Raw genomic sequence first — 25,378 nt, forward strand, 5'->3', positions numbered from 1 at the left:
GCAACTCAGTGATGTGTGCAGGGGCCAGGAACGGAACCCCCACATAAGTGGAGATTTCCCTACACACCAGAGCTTGGAAGACTAAGAAAATAAGGTCTTTGTGCGGTGCCTAAAATATGTTAGTGTCAGTGCGACTTTCTGCAGAGAGAGTCCCAAGGGCAAGATACAACAGCTGAAAAAGATCCTCTCCTCCATTCGTTGAAAGTTTTAGCAGTCGGTTACTGAAAATGTGCATAACCAAGGGTTATATTCATGTACCAATAGTTAATTAATATGTGTCTTGTATGATCCAATTTGAGAAAGTTTAGTAACTTGGTAGGTGTGGGGAATCATATTAAAGACATGATTCCAGAAATCATATTAAAGGCAAAATTATAAAGAAACTATTGTCACATGTTTCTATCATCCATTTTGATAATTATTATGAAAGACTTGGCTAAAATATATGGGCCAGTGAAATTTTTGAACCAGTGACCTTGCCTTTTGTGATTCATAAATCTTATTTCTGTGGGCCCTGCCAGCTGGCAAGAACAATTGCACATACTTAGGTTTGTGGATTAAATGATTTGCAGAACAGTTGATGTGTAGATGGTATTTATGCTTATTTATAAATTTGGTTTTGTTTTTAATTTTTTAAAAAGAATAATGGCACACTCCCCATGTTCAAAGAATAGTTTTGGATTCTTCATGCCTGAATAGCATCCAAGACAAATGTTAGTTGATAATAGTTTACAGTTGCATTTTTACAGGTTGCTGTTCATAGCAGATAATTAATGCCCTTTGTGCTCTTCTTTGCAGATTTTTCAAACTCTGCCTGATGCCACTTTCCCCGAGCCAATTCCTGTGTCGGTATCTCCTCCAAATGCCCCACCACGACAATCAAGAAGACAAGGGCAACGTAATAAGAGGCCCATTGCTGTATATAATCTCTGTCTTGAGCTGGATGACAGTAAGATGTTAATTATATTTTCTATCTTGGCAGCAGAGTTGAGTTGCAGTATATCTTGTGTCATCAGGGCAATCTACAGTAGTTTTCCATTTCACAAATTCTATTATCTCTTTCTTTTTTTAAACTTGGAAAATGGAGAGAGGAGGCAGGGAGAGTACATTCTTATAACTTAGTACTGTATATATCTGGAACTTCAGGAGAACTTTCTCATTCCTCTTAACAAGGGATTCAGTTTTCTTTTAAGCTGAATCTCTTTGACCTCTGTCGACAATTATAAAATTGTAAGATAAACGGAAGATATGAACCAAAATGTTAAGCAGATTTGCTTGAATTAGGAGAATGAATGTACAGTACTTGAATGCTCAAATCTGGACCAGAATCCAGTCTGGCAAATAGTAGTAATATTGACAGCCAACAGGTAAACAGTTGACTACCAAGAGATAAAGCAGGATGTGTTGGATCACTGGGCAACAATTTTTTACTTTTTGAATGTTGTCTAGATTTCTACAACTGATTTAGGGTATTTTTGCACTGCTGAATCAGGAAATGGCATCCGTTTCTCTCCATCAGGTCAGGTTTTTGTCCTATGTTGATTTGAAAAAAATCAGATCTTGTGACAAAATCGATTACATTTTTGTGGCATTATCAGCTGATTTTTGTCAACACATATCATCCTAAATATGTTTTTAAGAGAAAAAAATGTTTTTCCAACAACATATATTGATTACCTGATAGAAACATCAATTACTGTAAACTGAATGGTGGGCATTGATAAAGGTAAGTACACGTAAATTGCATGTTGCTTCACCATTTTTCAAACTTCAGGGCTTGAACTTCTGTTTCTTGGAACTCCTGGAATGCTCAGTGGCAGGGAGGTCTCTCTTCAGAGTCCAACAGTAGTCAGCCATCATGACTGCGTCCCAGCGACCCTGATACCTGGTCTCCATCTCTTTCATGTCCTGATGGAATCTCTCCCCCTGCTCGTCACTCATGTGAAAATAGGTGGTGCATCTTGACGCTCATGTTGCAGCCCAGGTTTCTGAAAGCAGTCAGCATGTTGTTGACAAGTTCTGAGTAGTTTCTGGCCTTATTGTTGCCAAGAAAGTTCTTCACTACCAGAACAAATGCCTTCTATGCTTCCAGTTCCACTTCGTTCATTGAGTTTCTGAACTCAGGATCTCTGATGAGCTGACGGATCTGAGGACCGTCAAAGATGCCAGCTTTCAACTTCTCCATGGTCAATCCTGGAAAAGCCTGGCACAAGTAAGTGAAGCAGTCACCATCCTTGTCCAGAGCCTTGGTGAACTGCTTGATTAAGCCGAGCTTGATGTGCAGCGGTGGGAAGAGTATTCTATCTCTGTCCACCAGAGGGTTGTTGATGACGTTCCTTTCTTTGCAAGGCACCAATTCCTCCCGCACAGGCTAGTCCTTCTTCGTGTAACTCTGAGCACGGTCTCTACTATCCCACATGCACAGAAAACATGGGTACTTTGTGAAGCCAGACTGTTGTCCCAACAAAAAGTTCACCATCTTCAGGTCAAGACAAATAAACCACTTATGCTGATCATAACAAATTTTCTCCAGCACATACTTCACCGCTTCATAGTTCTCCTTCAGTGTACTCGAGTGAGCCAGGGCTATGGAGGCAAACTGGTTGCCGTTGTGTAGCAGAACACATTTCAGTGATCGCTTGCTGCTGTCAATGAACAGTCTCCAATCTTTGGGTTCATACTGTGGCACTCCAAGCTTGAGCAGAAGCTGCGCAATATCTGCACAGTACACCAAGTCCTTCTCTTCCGAGAAAAAGCGGAGGTACTCTTGATGCCTGTTGCGGAAGAAGCTGGTGTGAGCACTGTCAGAGAAGAGGTTTTTTTCCTTCAATCTGGGTGCCAACAGTTCGGCAGAGTCCTTTGACAAGCTGAGGTCGCGAACTAGATCATTCAACTCCTTTTGGGAAAATGGATGTGGAGCATCATCTTCAAGAACCACTTCTTCTTCTTCATGTCCTTCAACACTGGAGGCATCTTCGTCACTAATGTCAGGAAGTTCTCCGAAGACAGGCACTGGAATTTCATCACAATGAGCTACAGGACAACGTGCTGATTGAAGATCAGGATACTTGAGGCTGCTCCGGTTCTTTCTGTTGATCCCAGTCACATCAACAGCGCAGAAGTAACAGTCAGTGACATGGTTTGTCGGCTCCCTCCAAACCATAGGAATTCCAAAGTTCAGATTCCTCTTACCATTGGTCCACCCACGTAGAGTCTCGGTGCATGCCTTGCACACCATGTGTGGCACCCAAGCTTTATCCTGGTCACCAAGTTTAATACCAAAATAAGCATAATAAGCAACTTTATGCTTTGCTACACCAATTTATAGAAGATTTCGAGGTTTTATGACTTCAAACTGATCCCTTTTTGACATAATCACCCAGAACTATCGGACCTGAATACTTCTTGTCATTAAAATAATCATTTCCAATCAAAACAATTATTCGACATGGCATTTTACCCCCACCAACTTCTTCTAAAATGTTCCACACAAGCGTACATGTGAACAAAAACGTAAAAAAACCGACATGTGGCCATAGCTCAAACACTTGACCTGATTGAGCAAAACCAATGTGATTTTTGGATTCAGCGCATCAGATTCGTCCTAAATCAACTGAAAAACGGCAGACAACAAATTTGTTGTTGACCAGTGTAATCTGTTGTGCAAGTCAGAAAGGATGACATTTGTGTTGTTTTCATACAGTCTTACCCATTTTCGTTTCTTTGTGGGCATGAGCTGTTCTTGACAGGTGTTTGAATGTTTAAATTATTGCATCCTCTTTGTCTTGTTTCTCCCTATATCATTGTTGAATTATATCTGTATTTAAAGTAAAATGAGCTTGGTGTACATGGTATTGTTTCTAGCATGGAGATGAAACTAGAGGGTTTTTAATTTTAGGATTTATGTAGACAGATGGAGCATATTGATAAACTTATTAAAATCAACTGCATTTATTGATGAATAAAAGGTGCAAACAAAAGTTGTGAACACAAATTCTAAGCACATGCAGAACAACTCTGTCAGACTGCTAGCTTTAAAATATAGATGCACATGATATTGCTTGCCTCCTGTACTTTTTCACTCTGTCTTAAAATAGCTGATTTCGCCCCTCTCAAAAAAAATTATGCATGTTTGTGTGTGCTTAGTTTTTTTTAAAAAAAACAACAACCACAATTGCCACATGCACACTGTAATATAAGATTGGGTGGGAAATTAGTATGTGCTTTGTTTATGTATATTATAGTGACATAAGTTATTTTTTTAAAATCATGTTCTGTGTTGATTTTGTCAGAACTATCATTTTAAATTAATTTTAGACAGGTTAGAAATGTTAGCCTGTTGCAGCAGCAGCAGCATTGTTGTGGCACTTTAAAGGCTAACTGGTTCGTTGTCTTTAAGTTGCTAGCTAATTTTGAATTAAGGTATTGGGCTTTACAGCTTATGTTTACCAAGAGTTTCAAAACAATGACCTATTTTTAGACCATGATGTTAAACTCCTGATATTTTGAGGATGCTATAAAAGCTCAGTAGTACCTTGAGAGCTGTAAATAGCCTACATGCTTGGCACCCCTGCTTATTAATATATTTAGGAATATTAAAACAGGAACAGGTTAAAGGTTCTCATTTGCCATTAAGAGAATGGTTAATAGCAGTTGCTGAAATTCTTGCTGAGTTGAGTAGCAGATTGAAGCCTTCATCCAGCTTTTTAAGGAAACTCCTCTCAGCCAGCTTCTGTCCTTGCATGTCCCTACCCAGCTCACTGTGATAGCATTCATAGCCCTTCCTCTTGCTGAGTGAACCTTGCACCTCCCTACTGAAATAGAATTCTGGTCTCTACAGCTCTGAGGCAAAGTGGGGCATGTGCTTTGTTTCCCATTTAGGCAGTAGGTCAGACTAAAAGCTATTAGTAATACTGCATAATATTACAAGAAATCGCGAAATACCTTTGTTTTAACAAGTCACTGTCATTTTCCTCTTGTCTGAGATAATCAGGATTATGTGCTCACCCTTCTGTTTGATAGTGTGTGTTTCTAAGTGATAACGCTCCTGCATGCCATTTTAATCTCAACTTAAGCATGGCGTTCCTCTCCCTGCTCTGCTTGTATCTGATTTCTTTTTATACGGCAACCCTCGGATCTATCATATCTTGGCATTTTAATTATGAGGTCTAAATTAACACCCTGGCACAATATCTGTGACTCTGCTGTGAACTCTCTTCAACAACTTGATGAGATTGTGATTTCTTGATCCTTTTATTTTTAGCTGCCTCGGTGAGAGGTTCACATAACAGGAGGATGCACATCTGTAGCTTCTTTTTATTTGAAGATGCTAGGCGTGGCTAGGTCTTCTTCCAGCCAGCCAATTGCCTTGTAATGCAATTCCTTCCTGCTCTAGGACAGAGGTTCTTAGTGAGCAAACATGCCTTAGAGTGAAACAAGGCTAACATTTCAGGAGATGAAGCAAGTGCCTTTGTGAAGCACCTAAGCAGCAAAAACTGCCGAGGAACATGCAGAGCATTCTTCTTGTGGAAAATGAGTGGTTTTAGCACCCAAGCTTCCAGCCCCAGACCCGTTACCATGTACTCCTGTGAAGTGGGCTGAGGCAAGTTTGGGGTGGAGATGGGAATATCAGGTAACAGATGGCTGGCTGCAGGAAGCTGATGTGTATATAAGGAACAAGCAGGAATGCGTATAAGCAGATACAAGAGGGCAACCTGAAGCTCTGCCATGGTTTTAAGGTGAAGTCTTTATCTTCACAGCTGAATGGGAATTTCTCTATCAAGAACAGGACTTTTACCTGGTCCTGTTCAGGCCACAGGACTCATAGAATGGGAGGTTGCCACCTGCCCTCTCCGGATGGCTACCTGGTCACTTTACCAGACTCAGGTGATTGCTTTGAGGATACTATGTTCCTTTGAGTCCCATGGATAAAGGCTGGGAGAAAAGTGCAACAGAACCTTCTTTTCATCCATGGCTTTGCATATCAAAGAAGTAAAACAGGCATTGCTAATTAAGCTAAGATATGTACTGCAGATACTAAGCCCCTTAGTCCCATATTTGGGAAGAATTCTTTGTCTTGATGAAGGAATTAGCTATCTGGTGCCCTCTTCAGCCCTAAGACTTGCAAGGGAAGTTCCTAACTCTCCAAAGGTTTGAGACCCTCAGCCGGTTAAGCTGGCCAGTTGAAACCATTTCCCTGGATTGTGGCTGCTGTCGCATGCTGACAGCTGCTAGGAGCTACAGGTGAGAGCTGAGTGCAGGATTGGGACCAAAGGTGGACAAAACTACCCCAGAAGGAGCACCACATGTCCTTCACCAGTGGTACTAACTCTCCCCTAACACTCCATGCACCCCTGAATCAATGTAGGGCTTTTATTCCTGCCATAATGACTATCCGAGTTACACATGGTTGCTTTCCGACAATCCTCTTTGGAAAAAAGGTAGCAAAGGAAATATTTACGAGAAGTTATCTGCTTTTGCTGTTGTTCCTCTCCAGACCTGAATTGCAAGCTGGTTATTGAGTGAATGGTACAGCCCCTATGCAGTTTTTTTTCTTTTCTTTTGAAGGATTTGAGAATGCTTTGCAAGAGAGAGGGACTTCGCTTTTGATGTCTGCTGCTGTTATGATATAACCATGCTGCTTCACACTGTAAATTAATTTGCTTTGACTTGTATCGACACTCTAACCTAATTTGTCTTTCTTGCTTCTCAATCTAATTCATGTTGTCTGTCTTCTGTTGACCTTTTGGAAGAGGTTTTTGTTCTTGGCATCATAATGTCACTTAATAAAGGGACGTAAATTTCATACTCTGTGACTTCTTTTCTTAAGCTTTTCCAAATATCTCAATGCAGCTGATTCTGACATTCACAGTTGTAACATATTATTATCAACCTGCACACTCAAAACCTGCAATTGTATCTCTTTTGCCACTGGTCTGGAAAATATTTGTGAAATTTTGCATTTTTTTTAAAAAAAGAGCTTTTCACAAGTTCACGTTGTTATGACTACATTCCGTTTACATACTTCGCTTAATGAAAATTAGGGTTGAATGACAAGTGTCTGCCGCCCCATTTGAAGCCAAAACAACCAGGGTCTCAATCCTGCTCTACTCGTGTCAATACTGCAGTCTGTTACTGTCTACTCTGAAGTCCTGTTAAGTTCATTGGGACTTTGTTTCATCTAAGAGTGCTTGCAACCCCTGGTCATATGCAATAGCTAGTTGCCTCAGATAGGGTGAATGCCTCTATCTGCATCAGAAGATGTGGTTCTGGATTACTATCATAATGGCAGTGCATGTGGAAGACTTGCTGGAATGGGGCTTTGGGTGCTAGTTTCATTGAGCTGAATCCAAGGGCAGACTTCGGCAATATGGCGCCCTGAGGAAGGACAAATTTTGGTGCCCCCCCAAATATTTCTTCTCTTCACAATGATTCCTTTCACTAGGTGCCCATATAAATATAGGTTTTATTGTTTTTGTTTTGTGACCCCTTGGCTTGGCGGCCTGTGGGGGGGGGGAACAGCCCACAGTTCCCTAAATCTGACGCTGCTGTGAAGAGAAGGAAGCTCACACAAGGAGGCTTTCCAGTCACCTCTCCCTTTCAAGAATTAAAAGTGTGGGGTGTGGCATGTGGGCTGCTGGACCAGGAGAGAAGGGAATCACATAAATTGCACTATGTGACAAATGGCACCACCAGATTTTAGACCATTCCTCCTTTCTCAGCCGTCTGCACCCCACCTTACTTTGAGTCCCCCAATCCCTTTAGAGAGACTTTTCAAGGGGGCAGGATAAGACATTTAATAAAGAGTTTCAGCCACTATACCCCCTATAGGTGGTACTGAGTCTGAACTGAGGCAGCCACCTATGCTACTGTTTTAGATTTTTCTTGGAAATAAAGTGGTCTGTTATGCATCCATTTTTGGCCTGGTCTCTCTTCTGACAGTTCTCTTCCACGAGCTGTCTTCCACACGTGGTAGTTGGAATGCAGCTCTTTGTTTCCAGTGTGCGTTTCCAGGATGAAAAAAGCAATCTTGTGCTGCCATTTGCACATTAACATGATTTTAAGATATGAATATTAATCTCTGTGTTGGAAAAAAATAATAATGAGCAAATTACTCTAAAAGATTAGTGTATTGCCGCTTAATCTCCTAGAATATGTTTCGTATTGTGACATGTGTACCTGCAAATTAGATGTTGGAATATCACACAATCTAATTTACTACAAGAGCTCTTGTCATGCCATGCAAATGGGAACTTAAGCATCTAAAAATCAGCAGCTCAGAGCGTATGATGCACAAAAGCAAAGTAATGGATCTGATGTGCCATAGTGTGATTAGGCTGGAAATTGAATGCAGCATTTCAGAAACTATTGTTCTACTCCTCAAAGTTACCTTGAAGTACAAGCCAATTTTGCTTATCAGCTACTCTAGGGTGACATATTCAGATCATTTCCCCTCCATCAGTGTGTTTGGTTTTGTGTTATTGTAAGTAGTCACATAGTTACTGTGTTTCTTGGAAATTACCAGGAAGATTGGTGCTGGTGTAAGGGATATATATATGTGGAACAAATAGACTGACCTCTTGATTGCCCTTAAATGCCTTCAGACATTGCCTCAAAATCCTGTCAGTGCAGCCTGTTCACTCAGGGTACTGAAATAATTGACCAAAGAATGATCAAGTAATGTACCTGCGTGTGTGCTGGCTTGTAGCTCCTATTTAATGTTGCATGTCTGATATTTGCTGGATTTGGATATTAAATATTAAATTTAAGTTGTTTGGTGACAGCCATTATGAACATTACTCATTTTTCTCCAAATGATGCCACAGTTATGTCAGTGGCATGTGCTATCTTTATGGGTGAAAAGCTGACACGTGATTTTCCTCCAGTTTTAGTGAGCAGGGGTTTCATGAATAGTTAAATTTACATTTCACCTGAAGCCAATTCTAAGCCAGGGTCGTAAGTCATTCACTAGAATGTGTTTCAAAAAGAGTCCTAGATTTCTGTGCAAGTATTCTGTGTGTTGTGTTTTGCCTTCATTTAGCATCCTTTCTGTATATTTCAGTATCTATATTTCTCTCACTCATTCTTCAGGTGACAGTCTTAGCCCTCCAAAAGAATGCACACCCACTGGTAGCATGGATTCCTTGTCTTCTCAGTCTCCTACGACTGCTGCCCCCAGCAGCCCTCCAGAGGCAGAGAAAAATCAACTTGTAGCTGACAGTGGTGACATAGCAGACGGGACAACCAGTCTGTAAGTATTCGTCATTTCAAAATTTCCCGGCATACTGATTTCTTGTATTCACAAACCCTAAATAAATTGGAAAGCAATATTTGCCTATTTTTAAAATCTTTTTTGGGGAAGCAGATTTTCTGTTCTTTCTAATGAAAATAAAAGGGAAAGCATGACAATAGTGCAGCTGCTCATGTTACTTTTGATTATTAAAGCTCATGTTGCAAGACATACATATATACATACATAATTATATTTATATGCTGCCTTTCCGTAGTTAAAACCATGCTCAAGGCAGTTTACAACACGAAATGGCTTACAACATGGAAAAAATACACAATTACAAAGATAGCAAAAGTAGTCATAAACAAAAAATAAAACATCAAAAACTACACAACCAAATTAAACAGTTTCCACATAAATCACAACACAATTTAAAAGATACCAAAAGTTAATATGAAAAGCAGCAACAGCCCCCCCCCACAAAAAAACCCTAAACAACATGCAAACCCAAGACAAACACTTGTACTGCATGGTGTCTCCTATAAGGTACACTTACAAATAATAAACACTTATGGTGCAAGTTCTGATTGTTGTAAAGTATATCAGCCAACAGCATCTGAAATGAGGTTGGACCATTTTAGAGAACAATAGTGATCTTGTATGAAAGGAATCCCGGTAGAACTCACTATATCCCTGTTCCTCCCTGCCTGCCTTCTTGGCAAAACAGTTCAGGGATTCAGGCAGTCTGTGCAGTTTCCATCAAGACACACACACACACACACACACTCCAGCTTAGTAAAGTTCCGCTCCCCCCCCCCTTTTCCAAACTCCTTTTTCAGTTCTTTGTGCACATAAAATGGGAAAACGCTTGGCCCTAAGTTTGTTTTGCATTTGGGAAAATGCATCAGTATGTTAGTATTTTGGAATTAGAAGTGCAAAACCTTTTTGTAATTAACCTAGAATTATTATAAAGGCAAGCAGTTGAGGCAGTGCAGCGTCTCCCTTGTCCCCCAATAATATGGCATCTAAAAGTTCAACCCTCTGTGCAATCATTTGGAAAAGAGAAATGTGGAATCACAGTGGCAGTCACAGTGGAAGATTGAAGACTGGTGCAGTCGCAATAGCATTTCTGTGCTTTGTAGCCCAGGGAAACATTCTATTCTGGGCTAAACCTTTTGTAGAAAGTGAATAATACTAAGCCTTTTTAAAGAAGTGAATCTTTTACTGCAATTCAAAGCACCCAGAAGGAAGCCTATATGGCTGATTGCTTGTTAAAAAGTTGCTGCTATGGCTTTTGCTCTTTCTTGTGTTACGACAAAGACTTTAGCTGATCACACAATCAGATTGGACTGGTTTTAATGCCTCTAAAAATTTCTATACAGCCAGTGGCCTCATTCATCATGGTAAAATGGCTTACCAAAAACATCTAGTCTTGGCCACAGTATGTCACAATCCAAAGTCCCTCCATAAGGTCTTCACTCAAGGTGAAATTTTGAAGAAATTAGTAGGCAAGCCCCTTAAACTGTGTGACAATACTTTGAAAGTAGGGGCTGGATTTGAGAGCTCAGTACTGACCTTGCTTTCCTTGTGGGTAGATCTGGCACCAGTGTTAGAAACTGAGATATGAAAGCTAGGAGCTAAATGGCACCTTAAACCTAGGTTATGGGTGCAACAACATAATGTCTAGGCACACTTTTTTAATAAGCTGAAAATGAATGAACTGCAGCTAAAATATTACGCTCATTTTCACATGGCCCAATCCTTCCCCTGCCCACCCCTCTAATATTCTTAAGAGGGTCTATTCTCCAGTCTTCAGAGAGTAGCTGGAAGTGGGGTGGCAGAAAGTGGGGAGTCCTTTTCTTCCACTCTGCAGTTTTAATCTGAAATCTTAGGCACAGTACCCCATCTAGAGCTCAGAAACTACTTGCGTTGATGAAATTCCCTGTTGCAAAATGCGCCTAGAACAGTGGGAGTTTCGAACACTGTCTGGCACTTAATAGTCTTCTTATGGGGTTGGTTTGTCTTGGTGGGCAGCAGAGCTATGCCATACTGCAGCTCATCATTGATTGAATTGGAGAGATGCTTAGGGAATTAAATCTGTATTTTTAAAAACATGCATGACTCTTTGGGCAGGAGGGGGAATAGTAGAGAAATTAGGCCTTCCCATGGGCGCAAATAGGTTTGAGTTGCTGGCTCTTACAGGAACATAAGAAGTTGCCTTATACCAAGACACATCACTGCTCCATTTAGCTCATTATGGTCTGTACTGACTGGCAATGATTCTCAGAATTTCAGAAAGGTGGAGGTGCCAGGCACTGAACTTGGGACCTTCTGCATTCAAAGAATGTGCTGTACCACAGCCTTTCCCCTAAGCAAATATTTTTGTTTATCATATAAGCTACCCTGTATTTTTATAGCCCTTGTATTTTTGAAACACCTATATAAATCCATTCATGTTGTGCTGTTAATAAAGCTAACATTTTATTCTTAAATTGTATATTACTGCGGAAACAATGGCATTTTCGTGGGGGCAGGCGATTCTGTTCAAGGGTGCCAAATGTATTAGTTTCCTTACAAGATAGTTCTTTGGGAACTGAAAAACGTATCCCCCTGATTCTCAAATAAAGCAACTCATTTAGTTAGTAGTCTGCTGGATTAAATAACTTCTACTTTTATTTCTTTACAGCTAAATTATAATTTTCAAGTGCTTTAGTGTGGACAACTGCAGCAGAGTTACGCTTTAAATTTATCACTAGACTGGCATGAAAGATCATTGTGCTAATGTGCTAGCTGATTCACTGAGGGGTTTACAGTCTACATTTAAAGAAAGTATAGCAGCCTAGGCTGCTATGCTTTTATCTACTGCAGTATTTTGTGCATGTCTCAAGCACTTCATGTGGTGGGAAGCCCTGTCTAATCCTGCTCCCAAGGGGGATTTCTCCTTTTCATCCAAGTAAAGAACTTCTGCCCTTGAGTCATGGTCAACCTGCTGCAAAATTCTAACAAGAGATTTAAGGATGCAGTTCTTCCCTATCCTTATCCCCAGTCAACAGCAGAAGTTCACATACAGCATGGAATATTTAATATGCAAGACGCATCAATTTCTTGGTGCCTGTATAGTTCTTTCTGGATTGCATATTGAATAGAAAGTGCATTATCTGAGTTTTTATAGTAACAGCATTTTAAAATCACATGAAGTTCCATGCCCATTGCGTGCCGACTTTGACAACTATGACAGTTCTGCTAAACAAGATGGATTTTTTACCGAAGAGTTGGTGTAGATTCCTTCTATGGCCTCTCTCCCTTTTGCATCTTTGCTCACAGATTCTTGAGATAAGAGGTTTCTGTTTACCAGAGTTACCTTAGGAACGAGTCAGATAAACATCCAATAAAATCTTTTTTTCAGGAGTTGTTTCCTGAATATCAGTAAAGATCTGTAGCTTATTTTCTGCCAGGTTTCAAACCCCCACCCCCAATGACTTTTCTTGTCAAGGAAAGATGATTGACAAGTGTGTGTGGTTCCCCCCCCTTTTGAAGACAATGTTACTGCTTCCATTTCGGCCACCCTCTGCATTCATCAGTGATAGTTTAAAAATGTACATATGTGCTCCCACATTTCTAATTAAGAACTTTTAATACAGTGGTGCTTTGCAAGACGAAAAGAATCCGTTCTGCAATTCTCTTCGTCTAGCGGTTTTTTCGTCTTGCGAAGCAAGCCCATTGACGGATTAGCGCTATTAGCGGCTTATCGGCTTATCGGATCAGCTGATAAGCGGCTTAGCGGCTTAGAAAAAGGGGGGAGGGGAAAAAACCCGCAGGAACTCGCAAGACATTTTCGTCTTGCGAAGCAAGCCCATAGGAGATTCCTTTTGCGAAGCACCTCCAAAATGGAAAACTCTTTCGTCTAGCGAGTTTTCCATCTTGCGAGGCATTTGTCTTGCGGGGCACTACTGTATGTTCTTAACTTATTGTAACATTGGTAATCAAAGAGATCTGTCTTTTCAGGAATTGGTTTTACCATCACATATTCCAAATGAGTGTATTTAGAGAGTCAGCTTAGCTGCAAATAGTCCATGTTGCTATTTCACAGACAGAGTCCTTTTCACTTGCATCCAAGAAGATTTCACTTCTTTCAGAAACAGAGCTTGTCTTTGCCGCATTGTAGTCTGTGAACCCTTCATATATATCCACAAGCTGTATCTGACAGGAGCACTGCAGTGATTTCTTCTACAGCAAGACTGAATTTCTCGTAAAGCTGGGGAGAAAGCAGCATGGAGCTCAAAGGTTTCTGCCCTTTTCAAGATTTATTTTGCCAGTTGGAAACTGTTCTAAATAATAATCAGTTTGTACTATACCCATTAGATAACATTTGGCATGCGCTGTGTCACATGGCATACTGAATGTGTATGGCATGTGAATGTAAATACAACGAGTGGAATTCATCTAACACACCCTGTCAGAGAAGTCCTGCACAAGGACTTCTGCTTGTGCAATGGGGCTTACCCCCTCTCCTTCCATGTGTATCCCATGTGCCCCCTGAATTTGGCTTTTGGGGTTCAGAATAACCCCCAGAACAGCAGTGGAGGGAGGAAAGAGCAGCAATCACTGTCACTTCTCCTTCTCACTTCAAAGATCTGGGCTAAAGTCAGTTTAGGGCAAATAAAGTTTTAATTACATGAAATATTGCTCTATTTTGGGAGGAGGGGTTATTTTTTTTAAAATCCAGTCTCTGGGAGGCAGTAGAAGTCTTTAAAAGGACCTGGTAAACCAACTTGAAATATGAACTTCACTTGAGCCTAAGAGACTAAATACTAGAATTTGGATGGCATCTCATCACTCTCATGGTTACTTTCTCCTCTCCTTGCCACTGCCATGCAACTGAGTGTAGTTTCTGTAGAAAGAGAAGGGAATCTCCTTTTTGAAAGGAAAAAAAAAGGTCAAACTGGGCTGATAGACTGTTAAAGTTATTCATATCTCCTTGAGGGATATTAACCAGTGTTCATGGCACTATAACAGCCTGTAACTCCTTGTTAGACAAGCTATTAGCAATTGTTTGATGTTCTCAGGCTTTCATTAGAACACACTGGCTGCCAACTAACCCTGTTCAGTATAAATGTCAGTATTTAACTCAGCCTCTTTATTTTATTTTGTCTAAGAGCATTATATGGTTCACACACAGCAATAAAGCTCAGTAAAGAGTAAAATCATATTTGCCTTCATGATACAAACAGAAATGTTTCATTTATTAGGAGGGTTGCTATGATTACAAGCTTTTTGTACAGACTTGGTGGCATATTTTAAAAGATACTATAAGGGCAAAAAAAAAAATGTAGTGGGCAAATGATGTTAATGACTTCACGGGTCTAAAAACTTAAGCTTCCTATTCACAAAAATCCACTACTGAATGCTATGAAGCTGAAGATACAAATGATTAATGTATTGCTTGAAAATGTCTTCCTTCAGCTCCAGTGACATTCATTCATCAATGGTCTCCTGGATGAAGGCACAGACATGTACAGCATCTACCTTGGACACACCAGCATCATCAACGTTCTCTTTTCCTTCCCCTGTAAGAGAGACTGACAGACCATCTGGAAGGTAATATTGTGCTACTTAGTTAATTTTCTGTTGCTAACTCTTGTGCTATATTAAAAGCAAAACATGGAGGTTTGTTTGTTCCCTTGTAAAGATGACTGTACGGGAGTCAGGCAGCATGCTAGCAACCAACTTTTAAATATTAAGTTCAGTAACTTACAGAGATAAACAAAAAAAAATTACCATTCATGATAAAAGAATGATTTCTAGATTTTGGTGTGTGGGTGTGCATAAAGTGAAGCAGGAGAAAGAGTCTAAATAAATCTAAAGCCTAGACTGCCCCATTATGGGCCCTGACTGTGGCTCCACCCATAATGAGGTAATTGAATTGAACTGGTAGAGGCGAGAGGCAAAGTAATCTCCACTCACTTAACCTAGAATGTTCAAAGTGTGTCACACAATTGTGTCATGCTATCTTAGGCAGAACCTGTCCATGTTGTGTGAAGCAGTTGCATTGTGCATCATCTCTTTGGGTGGAACAGGAGCTACCATGCAGCAGCTGAAGCTGCCATTTTCATCAGGTCCCTCTTTCCCTCTCCCTCAACGTTAATTTTGAACAGAACCGCTAGTAGTTGTACAGGGAATATGTAATTTTCTCCAGTTTTAATAGCCAAATTACTTACTTGTAATCTGTTAAGTACCAGTTTTGGTTTATGCTGATCAGCTGCTTTATGTGCAAACCAGAATGTAACTTCCTAACCTAAGGGTAGTAATATGTATTTGAACAGAGATGTAGTAGTAGTTATTGTCCAATAAAACATGTTGTGTTTTTGCATGATTGGAAACATAGACTTTTGCATGCCTATATTTTGTGTTAAATGCAAATTAGCACCCTACATAACCTGCATTAGTCAAGTTGTTGATCAGATGGCAGAGTAATATATTTCCCATAAAAGGTTTTTGCTGTCTTAGTACATTTGACTATTTGAGCACATAGAACTGCCCCCCATATAACTGTATGCACAATGTTGTGCAAAATTAAACAATTTTAAGCTTGCAAAAAATGTTTAATGCTGACAAAATCTTTGATATTCTTTCATTGTTGTCACCAGAAAAGCAAGAGCAGTGTATCCATGTGAGGCGGAGCATAGCTCTGAATTATCTTTTCAAATTGGGGCAGTTTTTGAAGATGGTAAGTATTATAGCTTTCGGGGCCAACTACAATCAAATCTGTTGAACTATGGCTTGCAAAGGAATGGTTTAAACATATATCTCCTGAGATATGGGGGGAAGTACCTGTGCCCTCTTTAAAAAATTGTGTCATAAGGAAGGCTACTGCCAAATCCAGGGCTGAGGTAGATTCTAGCAAAAACCAAGTCACTATTCATGGTGCGGCAGCAGGAGACAGCTCTGACAGCGACAGAAATATCCATTAGGTGTTCATTCCAACTTCAGTGTCTAAAGGCCAGGGCCTCAGGAGTTTAAAGGTAAAAACTACACAGAGGAATGCTTCACATACAATAGCCACAAGGAGCTGTGAACTGGCTCCTTGTTCATTTAATTCTGCTCTTCAGCTGCTGCTTGAAAGCTGCCACCTGCATGCTTTACAAGAGAACTCAGCTTTAACAGACAGCAGAATCTTCACTGATAAGTTATGACCCAGAACACCTCTCTTCAAAGCCATTGCAGAAATGCCTTCTACACCCTTCCCTCTCGTATAGAAAAATACCAATTCATTCTTTATTAATAGCTGCCCTCCAAGTCCTGAGAAATGAGAAGGTGAACCATTCCTAGGTTGTTTTACCTGTAACTTTCATTTGTTTATTTAAAATATTAATTACCTTCTCTTCGTTACCAGAGAGGTAATAGACGGTGCAATAAAACCTGGCTGAAAAGGAGTATCAGTCCATTTAAACCACTAAGATAATTTCTTTAACGCTAGAACAATAGGCTCCAGACTAGTGTCTTGCATATGCCCAGGTAGGAAGGTGTATGCTCAACTAGTGCCTAAGATGCATGTGGGTTGGTGCGAGCTGGGTTTCAGAAGGGAAAGTGTTCTGAGTCATGCTCCCTCCTCGTCTCCAATAGGAATATAGTTGACGTTGTTCTCAGCCAGCATGGATCCTCAGTAAGAAGGCAAATCAAAAGGGATAACCAACAATCCCTTCACTCATATTTTGAAAGAGAGCATTGAGCTCTCCATTTTAGGTCCATGGGAGCCAATAAAATGCGCTGTTGAAAAAAAACTTTTTTATTTTTTTAAAAATCATTTTTTAAAGAAGTCCTCTAAATATGGCCTGTTTCTCCCATAGTGCTCCCTACTGGCATTTATATATTATCCCAAAAATACAAGTTAGGAAAGTTTCTCATGAACCTAATCTTTTCATCCCCCCAAGGCTTGGCAATATATTCTTCTCATTTTTAAAACAGGCTGTGGCGTGTAAAGAATCCAGAAAAGGGGGCACAGAGGAAGGGAGGAAAGGAATAATTTAAACCAGAAATCTGCATTAAGTCCGTTGTTTGAATTTGCAGATATGCATTTAGTTGAACAAGATGTCCCTGGATTCTGTTATTTTTGTTGCAGCAGATAGGGGGGAAATGAACTTCTCCTATCATCTCCTCTCATTTTCCCCCTTTCTTCCTATGCACCTGGCCTGCATATTTACTATTAAGAAAACATGCCTGCTGTAGATGCTTCCTGTCAAAAGCTACCTTGCAGCCAGATTGTGTTTGAGTCAAGTGTGATAAAAGAGGAATTGGATAAATATATAGTTCTTCAAAGCTTTCTCTTGAAAGCAAGTTTAAATTTATTGTAGGGGTGGGGACCCTTAGCATATCTGTGAAGAACTCTTCTAATCAAATCCGAGGACAAGGCAGGCTCCTGGAGCACGTGGTTCACGGCACAGGAATTTTCAGGCATGTCACACCTTGTGTTTATTCCTCAAAAGGGGGAAAGCGAGATGCACTAAGATCCTCTCTTAGGTCCTGCTGAAAGAAATACTGTAGCAGCATGGGAGTTTCCATGTGTGTCTTTATTCCCAGAACGCACTGAAACCTTCAAACCTGTGGCTCTGAACCACCACAACAATGCCTTCCAGATCAGGTAGCTATCATGGGAGTGCTTCAGAACCAGACAAGCTGCCCACACTACATGTTCATGTGTCCATAGTAATGTAATGTGAGCACTGCTGTGTAATTTCTGCCATTACTCGAGCTGTGTCTCTGTGTGAAAGAGAAAGAGAAGGGAGACAGCTTTGCTCTCCTGGGCTTCTAAAGCCTGTTTTCTGGACAGGTTCCTGGAAAGGAGAAGATGACCTTCTTCTTACCTTCAAAAATGGTTTGTCCCAGGTTTTCCTCTTGGACATTCTACGTCAGCTCAACCCAGCAGCCAAGGCTACTAGTGAAGCCTGTAATAAAAATCAGAGCATATATTGCAGCCCTTCTGCTTGTTCCGCTCAGGGTCTCCTTGGAGCCATTCTGTGCTGAGAATTCTTTACTTACATCAAGCTGAAAGTCTAGCCCAGTCTTGACTGGCTGGAAGCTGTGCTAGGAGCTGCTCTGCTTCTGGACACAAGTGTTGACATTTCCATTATGGTAGCTTATAGCCACTGATGAACCAATCCTCTGTGAATTTGGCAAGTCTTTTTCAGAAGGTGTCTGAACTAGTAGCCACGTCTAGTGGCAATGAATTATTCTGTAGCTTAATTATGCATTGCGTAAAGTACTGCATTTGGTTTAATACAGAACCCTGCAGCCATTCAAGTTTCCTTGTATGGCCCTGTTGTAAGACCTCAGATCATTGAGTGTTGCAGGACCTGCACTTTGAAACTTCCCACCTATTCCCACCTAAGCAGGCATCTTCACTGTACTCTTCAGCGCCTGCTAAAAACATTATTGCTTAGGCAAGCCTCCCCAGATGCTTAGAGAGGTGAGGTAATTTTAATCTGTTTTAGTATTTTAACTTTTGTATGTTTTAAAGTAGGGTTGTAATTCTCTCCCCCTCCCCCAGTTTTATTGGTTTGTTTGTTGTTGTTTTTTGTAAACCACTTTGAGGATTTTTACATTCAGTGTATATATTTGATGAAGTAATAAGATGGCCCTGGATGATGATGATGTTGATGATAATGAATGAGTGTGTGTGTGTGTGTGTGTGTGTGTCTGTCTGTCTGTCTGCCAGAGGGAGAGAGAAGAAGAAGAAGAAGAGTTTGGATTTGATATCCCGCCTTTCACTCCCCTTCAGGAGTCTCAAAGCGGCTAACATTCTCCTTTCCCTTCCTCCCCCACAACAAACACTCTGTGAGGTGAATGGGGCTGAGAGACTTCACAGAAGTGTGACTGGCCCAAGGTCACCCAGCAGCTGCATGTGGAGGAGCGGAGACACGAACCCGGTTTCCCAGATTACGTGACTACCGCTCTTAACCACTACACCACAGAGAGAGAGAGAATGTTTCCATTTTTCCAAATACAGTACAAGCTACATGGTATGGCACAAACCTATAAGAGCACAACAGCAACAAAACAAGAGAAGGGGTTGCTAAAAAGGGAGCGGTAAACAAAATAAAAATCTAATAAATCACGTCCAAGAGTTTTAACATTCCTTTGATTCACTGTATACACAGTGAGTAGATACCAAGTGCTTATAAACTAGTCTTTCACACCTCTATTTATTCTGCTCACATCAGTTAATTTTTCTCTCAGGGCAATTTCCAAGACATTGGACCACCCATGCACCATTTATAAATTTTGTAAACCTCCTGCGTGCCACTCTTTATTCTAGGAGAGGGGACCCTCCAGGTGGTGATAGACTGCAGTTTCCATCAGCCAGCATGATGGGAGTTGTACTCCAACAGCAACTAGAGGGTCCACCACTTCAGGGTTTGTCCTAAACTAAAACTTCTTAGGCATGGGGAAGATGCTCCCCAGTCAGTAAATGGACAGCCCCTTTATACTTTTTCATATTCTTTCCCCCCGCATATGAGCTTCTGCGGCATGGCTTCTCCCCACTTTGCGAAGTTAAGATCAGAAAAACTCAAAACCACATATAAGATCAGGCTGCAGCTATTCCCATACGACCTAAGGCTTCTGATATTCCCTTCACACTATAGGAAAGGAGATGTGCTCGTAGGGTAATGCAAGAAAGATTCCCATGTGCTCTGTTCTGCGCTGTTGCCAGTTCAGCAACTTCCTGTTCTTCTAAGATTTCTTTCCTGGGTGTCTTGGGGCGTGACTCTGGCTCATGGTAGGGCACCTGCTTTGCATACAGAATCCCTGTGTTCCAATCCCTCATATCTGCAGTTTCAAAAATGGGTGACAAGTGATATGAAATACTTCTGCCAAAACCCGGAAAGCCACTGCTGCTCAGGGTAGAAAATCTAGACTACATGGACAAATTGTCTAACCCTGTTATAAAGTAGCTTACCATGATACCTACACATTGAAGTTACTTACATTGAATGTTACCCTTTTTTGCTGTTTAAGCTCTTTACTTTTGCTCGAGATCTTAATATCCTGAATAATTTGGTGTTGTGTTCAAACTTGGCTGTCTTACAATTCTTCTGCCTCTAGTCTGGAACAAGTATGATCCTTTGCTCACTTCCCTCCATTGTGAAATCCCATTTATTGCAGGTGGTTTCAGCTTTAAAAAGCACGGTAATTCCAAACACAGTGTAACAGAAGTTTTCATTACTGGAGGGAATTATTAGTTAAGCTCCCGTGTTTACTAAATCTGTAAAACCATCTTGTTCTCGTTTGCCCTTCAACAGTCCTCTGAATAAGTCACATCTCCTCCATTCCCGATCTCCCTTCCTATCCCCTTGTGCACTTAGACTGCGTACCAGTTCCATGGAATCAATTCAAATTCATCACTCAGTTTAAATTCCCACATGCCTTAATAAGCCCTTAAATGAAGAATTAAGATAATAATACATCATTTCTGCTGCTCTACCAATAACTTTAACTATCAAAGTGACAGTGCATCAATCAAATTGACATACTGTTAGTATCAACCATTAAAATAACTGTTAAATTAGTGTCTGACATGAGGTGCCACTTCCATTAAGGGAAATTTTATATCTTTCTTACCCCTCCCTACCTCCATTTTATTTTTCCTCTTGGCCCCCCCCTCCATCTGTATTCCCCTCCCCTTTCTTTTTCATACTTTAAAGTGAGGAACCCTTAAGGTGGCTGTGGAATTAAGAGAGTTTCCCCATTCTCACCTAGCTTCTTTCCCCTCCTGCTTGAACAGGGGTGGGGATAGGGGGGTTGGATGTAGGCTGGACTTGGCTCAAAGTGAAAAAGTGAATGGCAGAGGCTGGATACAGCAGCAGATCCAGAATCTGCTGACTGGACCTCAGAGCTGTTGGTTCAGCCTGATGCTGCAGAAGGCAAATAGCAGGCCAGGGCACTGGACAGCCTTTCAGCAACTGATTAATGGTTTTTCCCAAGCAGTTTTTTCCCCAAGGACAAAACTGCTGATTCAAAGCTTACAGTAAAGAGATCGCTCTTGCTTCCTTCCTTCCTAACCTGTTTTTACCTGCTATTCTGCCTCTTTAAAGAAGAGGCTCCCATCTATGAATTCTTGTAGAGCAGGTGGGGAACATTTTTTTCCTCCTGAAAGCCACATTCCCTTCTGAGCAATTAGCAGTGTTCCGAGGGGTATATGCAAAAGTGGGCAGAACCCATCTCTGGGAAGCTCAAGCTCCTTACAGGGTCTCCCAGTGCCCATCTGCATAGCTGGCACTCGGTTTTAATGCATTGTGCAGACATATGCAATGTTTAAAACAGAACCATCCACAATAATGGTGGCACCATATATAAAGTGGAGTCTGTAGTGGTGAAGGGAATGCAAGAAAGATCATTGCTATCCTTTCTAGCTACAGACACTTCTAAACATTGTCAAAATACTTTTAAAAGCAGCTTCTCTTCATTCATGGGTTTCTGAAAGGGGTGGAAGAACAGAGACATCTAAATAAATAATTACCATGGTTATGTGACTCTGGCTGTAGGTGCCAGTAGTCCTTAACTTCTTGGTAATCTGAAACCAAATGAGGTGAAAATATATTGGAACTCTCTCACACATGCTAGATCTTGAAACTATAAGGATTGTTTTATTAGGGTGCAAGATTGGTAACTTTTGCGACAAGAACTGTTTTTTTGGGGTGGAAACCACCGCCTGTTACTCAGACATACTCTACTTCCTGTGGCCTCTGTCCTAGTGGAAGCTACAACAAAGACATGGCATATGTATCTTTAAATTTCCTAAAAAATGAATAGCGTGCATTCCTTCTTACCTCAAGTAGCTACTGTCATCATTGAATGGGTACTACAAAAAAAGAGGGAATTACCTCTTTGGTTGGCAGTCACTTTAAGATAGTTTATGGGGAACAATAACCTGAGAGGATCTAATAAGAGTTGTTCTTAACACCTTTTCCACTTTTTGTCTGGGAGTAAGGGGGAAAAAGCCAATGTGACAATGAGGTAACAGATAACAGTGAGAGTCTGGGCATCTCATTAATTATCATGTACACCTGTGAGCTAAGTTGCCCATGCAGTTTTAACCTGGGCAATGGAGGCAGAAGAGATTTAATCCAAGCACTACTGGCTAGTGCAGTACTCCACACAGTGCCAAGAGCCCTCAAGATAGCTTCCCTTTCATGTGTCATGAGGTGTCCACTTCATTGCAGCTACTGCTGTCATAACTAACGCTTTCACCTCCATACAAGTTGTACATGCATGTGATGTGATGTGCTATGGTGCATTGTTAGCAAAAAGAAGGTCTCAGGTTTTATCGGTGTCACCTCCACTTAGAATAGCCCCAGAGTAACTTCCTTGAGAGACTAAAGGAAATGTGGCCCTGCAAACCCCTCTATCTGTTCCTTGGGACTCTGCTCTAACCACACACACCCAGATTTCACCCTGCCCTGTTCCACACTCTCCTCAAGTACTTTGGAGGGTGGGGTACGTGCAACTTCTGATGGGAGTGTTGCCTACTGCACAGAGTTAAGAGAGACATTCGTAGCTCAGCCACTTTTGCTTCTGACCTCACCCACTATTGGCATGTGGCCCCAGGTTGTCCATGAAGGAATGGATTGGGGAAAGGGTCCTCACCACTGGGCTCAAGAAAGTAGATAGATGTCAGTCAGCTGGCTCACACACTTATGAGACTTTTGTAGTGTGCAACATGGGAGAAGCAAATCTAAGGAATACTAGAATGGTGTGGGTAAGAGTGAGCATGGCAGGGGGAGAGAATGGGCATGTGTGGTGTGTATGAATGAAAGGTGACTTCGTCTCCCTGCACCACAACTGCTTTCTCTGTGATAAATATAGGGTTGATATTTATAGATTTAAAAATATACTGCCAGGAAATAGTACAGCTCACTGAAGTGAAAGGACATATTTATCTTCCCTCTGCAAATCAAAACTACACATGAAGGCAATTTGTATTTGTTTAAAAATATGTCAGTTTTGAGGGAAAGGCTGTATGTCTTAGTGAGTAGATTTTCTTTATCATGGTTAGCGGAAGGAAGATTGTTAAAACTTATATAATTATAGCTACAGAGGAGCTGATTTGTCGTGTAAGCTAAAGTGGCGCAGTCCTAAAACCATGTATTCCAGAGAGATCCCACAGACATCAAGCAGGATTATACCCTGCTTGCTTTGAAATTACTCCTGTGCCACCAATTTTAGTGGGACTAAAATAGCTTAAGTGATTCAAATGGAAGCCTAATAGACTCTGTGCAGTGCAAAGACATTTCAGTTAATGCGGCAGAAATTATGCATATAATTTGTTGCATACAGGCAGCCCCAATGCAGAAGTGTCCACGTAAGCTCATTGATTTCAGTCTGTACGACCACAGTCTCTCACGTTTTAGTCTTTATGTTGTATGAGTCCAATTCTATTGTCATTAGCCTGACATAGTGCAGAAGAGATGCCTCATATAGGTTTGGGGTAGAGACAGCTCTTTTGGGAGAACTGAGAACTGATTCTGAGAAAGTTATCATCCAAGTTGAATGTGCCATGTTCAGAATTGCCTAAAATGGACCAGTAGGTATCCAAGCAAACTCTACAGTAGCAAACTCTAGTCAGCATTAGTGATTCCCTAGCTCTCTTCCCTCACTAAAACTCAGTCTTAGTATGCGGAACTGAACTGAATGCATGCATACTCTTACCCTGGTCACCTATACCTCCTTCTGTTTCCTGTCTATTGCCTCCCCAGTTTCAAATTTTGGTATGTTGACATCTTACCGTAGAGACCTCTTTTTGATAGTCACTCTGTTAAGTACCATGCCCTTGGTGGTACTAGATTCAGGCAGGTAGCTGTGTTGGTCTGACGCAGTCGGGAAAAATTAAAAAATTGTCCAGTAGAACCTTAGAGACCAACTAAGTTTCTTCTGAGTATAAGCTTTCATGTGCATGCACTCTTCTTCAGAAAGCTTATACCCAGAACAAACCTAGTGATACTGTTAAACATTGATAATGGGTTCAACAGGTATGAAATGATCTGGTATAGCTTTCTTGAGTTAAAATTTACTTCTGTGGACAAGAACTATTGAAGATGAGCACATGTTGTAGCTTCCATGTTGAAGTAGTATTTAAACTCTGAGCTTCAGATACTGGCTAATTCACAAGGCCTCTGTTTCGCATCTATGATGGCCTTTTCTTGGGGAACATGAGCATTCTGCTCTGCAACTGAGGACCAGTAGGGACGGGGGTGGCGCTATGGTCTAAACCACTGAGCCTAGGGCTTGCTGATCAGAAGGTTGGCAGTTCGAATCCCCGCGACGGGCTGAGCTCCTGTTTTTCGGTGCCAGCTCCTGCCAACCTAGCAGTTCGAAAGCACGTCAAAGTGCAAGTAGATAAATAGGTACTGCTCCGGTGGGAAGGTAAACGGCGTTTCCATGTGCTGCTCTAGTTTTCGCCAGAAGCAGCTTAGTCATGCTGGCCACATGACCCGGAAAAACTGTCTGTGGACAAACGTCGGCTCCCTCGGCCAGTGAAGCAAGATGAGCACTGCAACCCCAGAGTCATTCGTGACTGGACTTAACTGTCAGGGGTCCTTTACCTTTACCTTTTTACGTCACCAATGCAAGCATTTTCAGCCATGCAGTGAACCGGGACATGTCTCAATGGCTTCACCACCGCATACATTTTCCAGTCTTATTGCTAAGACAAAAGCACTACATGTGGGTAAAAAAAGCTGTTTTTTCTTCTTCTTTCTTTCAAAATTAAATGGCCAGTTGAACTGTAAACAATGTTGGTATATCCATTACCATCAGTTTGATCTATCGCCCTGTCACTGACAAGACTCCTGTGAGCTTTATAATGCAAAATAAAGGCTGCTTAGTATGGATAAAATAGGGCCAATTATAATTTAACCTTTAAGATAATTGCTGGCAGAAGTAGTCTGTCTAATATGTTTGTATCCCGATTAATGTGTATTCACCTGTACTGTCTCGGCAATCTTAATATGTATGTCGTCGTGTGTCAGCTGCTGTGAAGGAACTTTTTAGAGACCCAATTGCGGGGATGTGGAATCAGTCCATTTAAAACGTGTGCTTACCCTATGCAGTGAAAATTACAAAGGGTAAATATTATGCCAATTATAGTTTTTT

General features: G+C 41.1%; 1 protein-coding gene across 2 annotated transcripts in view; it reads left to right on the forward strand.

Moving 5' to 3' along the window:
• The window catches only part of ARHGAP10 (Rho GTPase activating protein 10), a 110,247-nt gene that overhangs the window by 81,946 nt on the left and 2,923 nt on the right, over window positions 1-25,378 (forward strand). For both annotated transcript variants that reach the window (XM_082237623.1, XM_082237624.1), the window contains exons 19-22: window positions 799-949; window positions 9,091-9,250; window positions 14,696-14,830; window positions 15,880-15,959. In XM_082237623.1, the coding sequence (XP_082093749.1) occupies window positions 799-949; window positions 9,091-9,250; window positions 14,696-14,830; window positions 15,880-15,959 (526 nt within the window). The remainder of the gene's footprint in view (window positions 1-798; window positions 950-9,090; window positions 9,251-14,695; window positions 14,831-15,879; window positions 15,960-25,378) is intronic.

The sequence above is a fragment of the Podarcis vaucheri genome (assembly GCF_965113315.1).
Source record: "Podarcis vaucheri genome assembly, chromosome: 9".
Taxonomy (NCBI): domain Eukaryota; kingdom Metazoa; phylum Chordata; class Lepidosauria; order Squamata; family Lacertidae; genus Podarcis; species Podarcis vaucheri.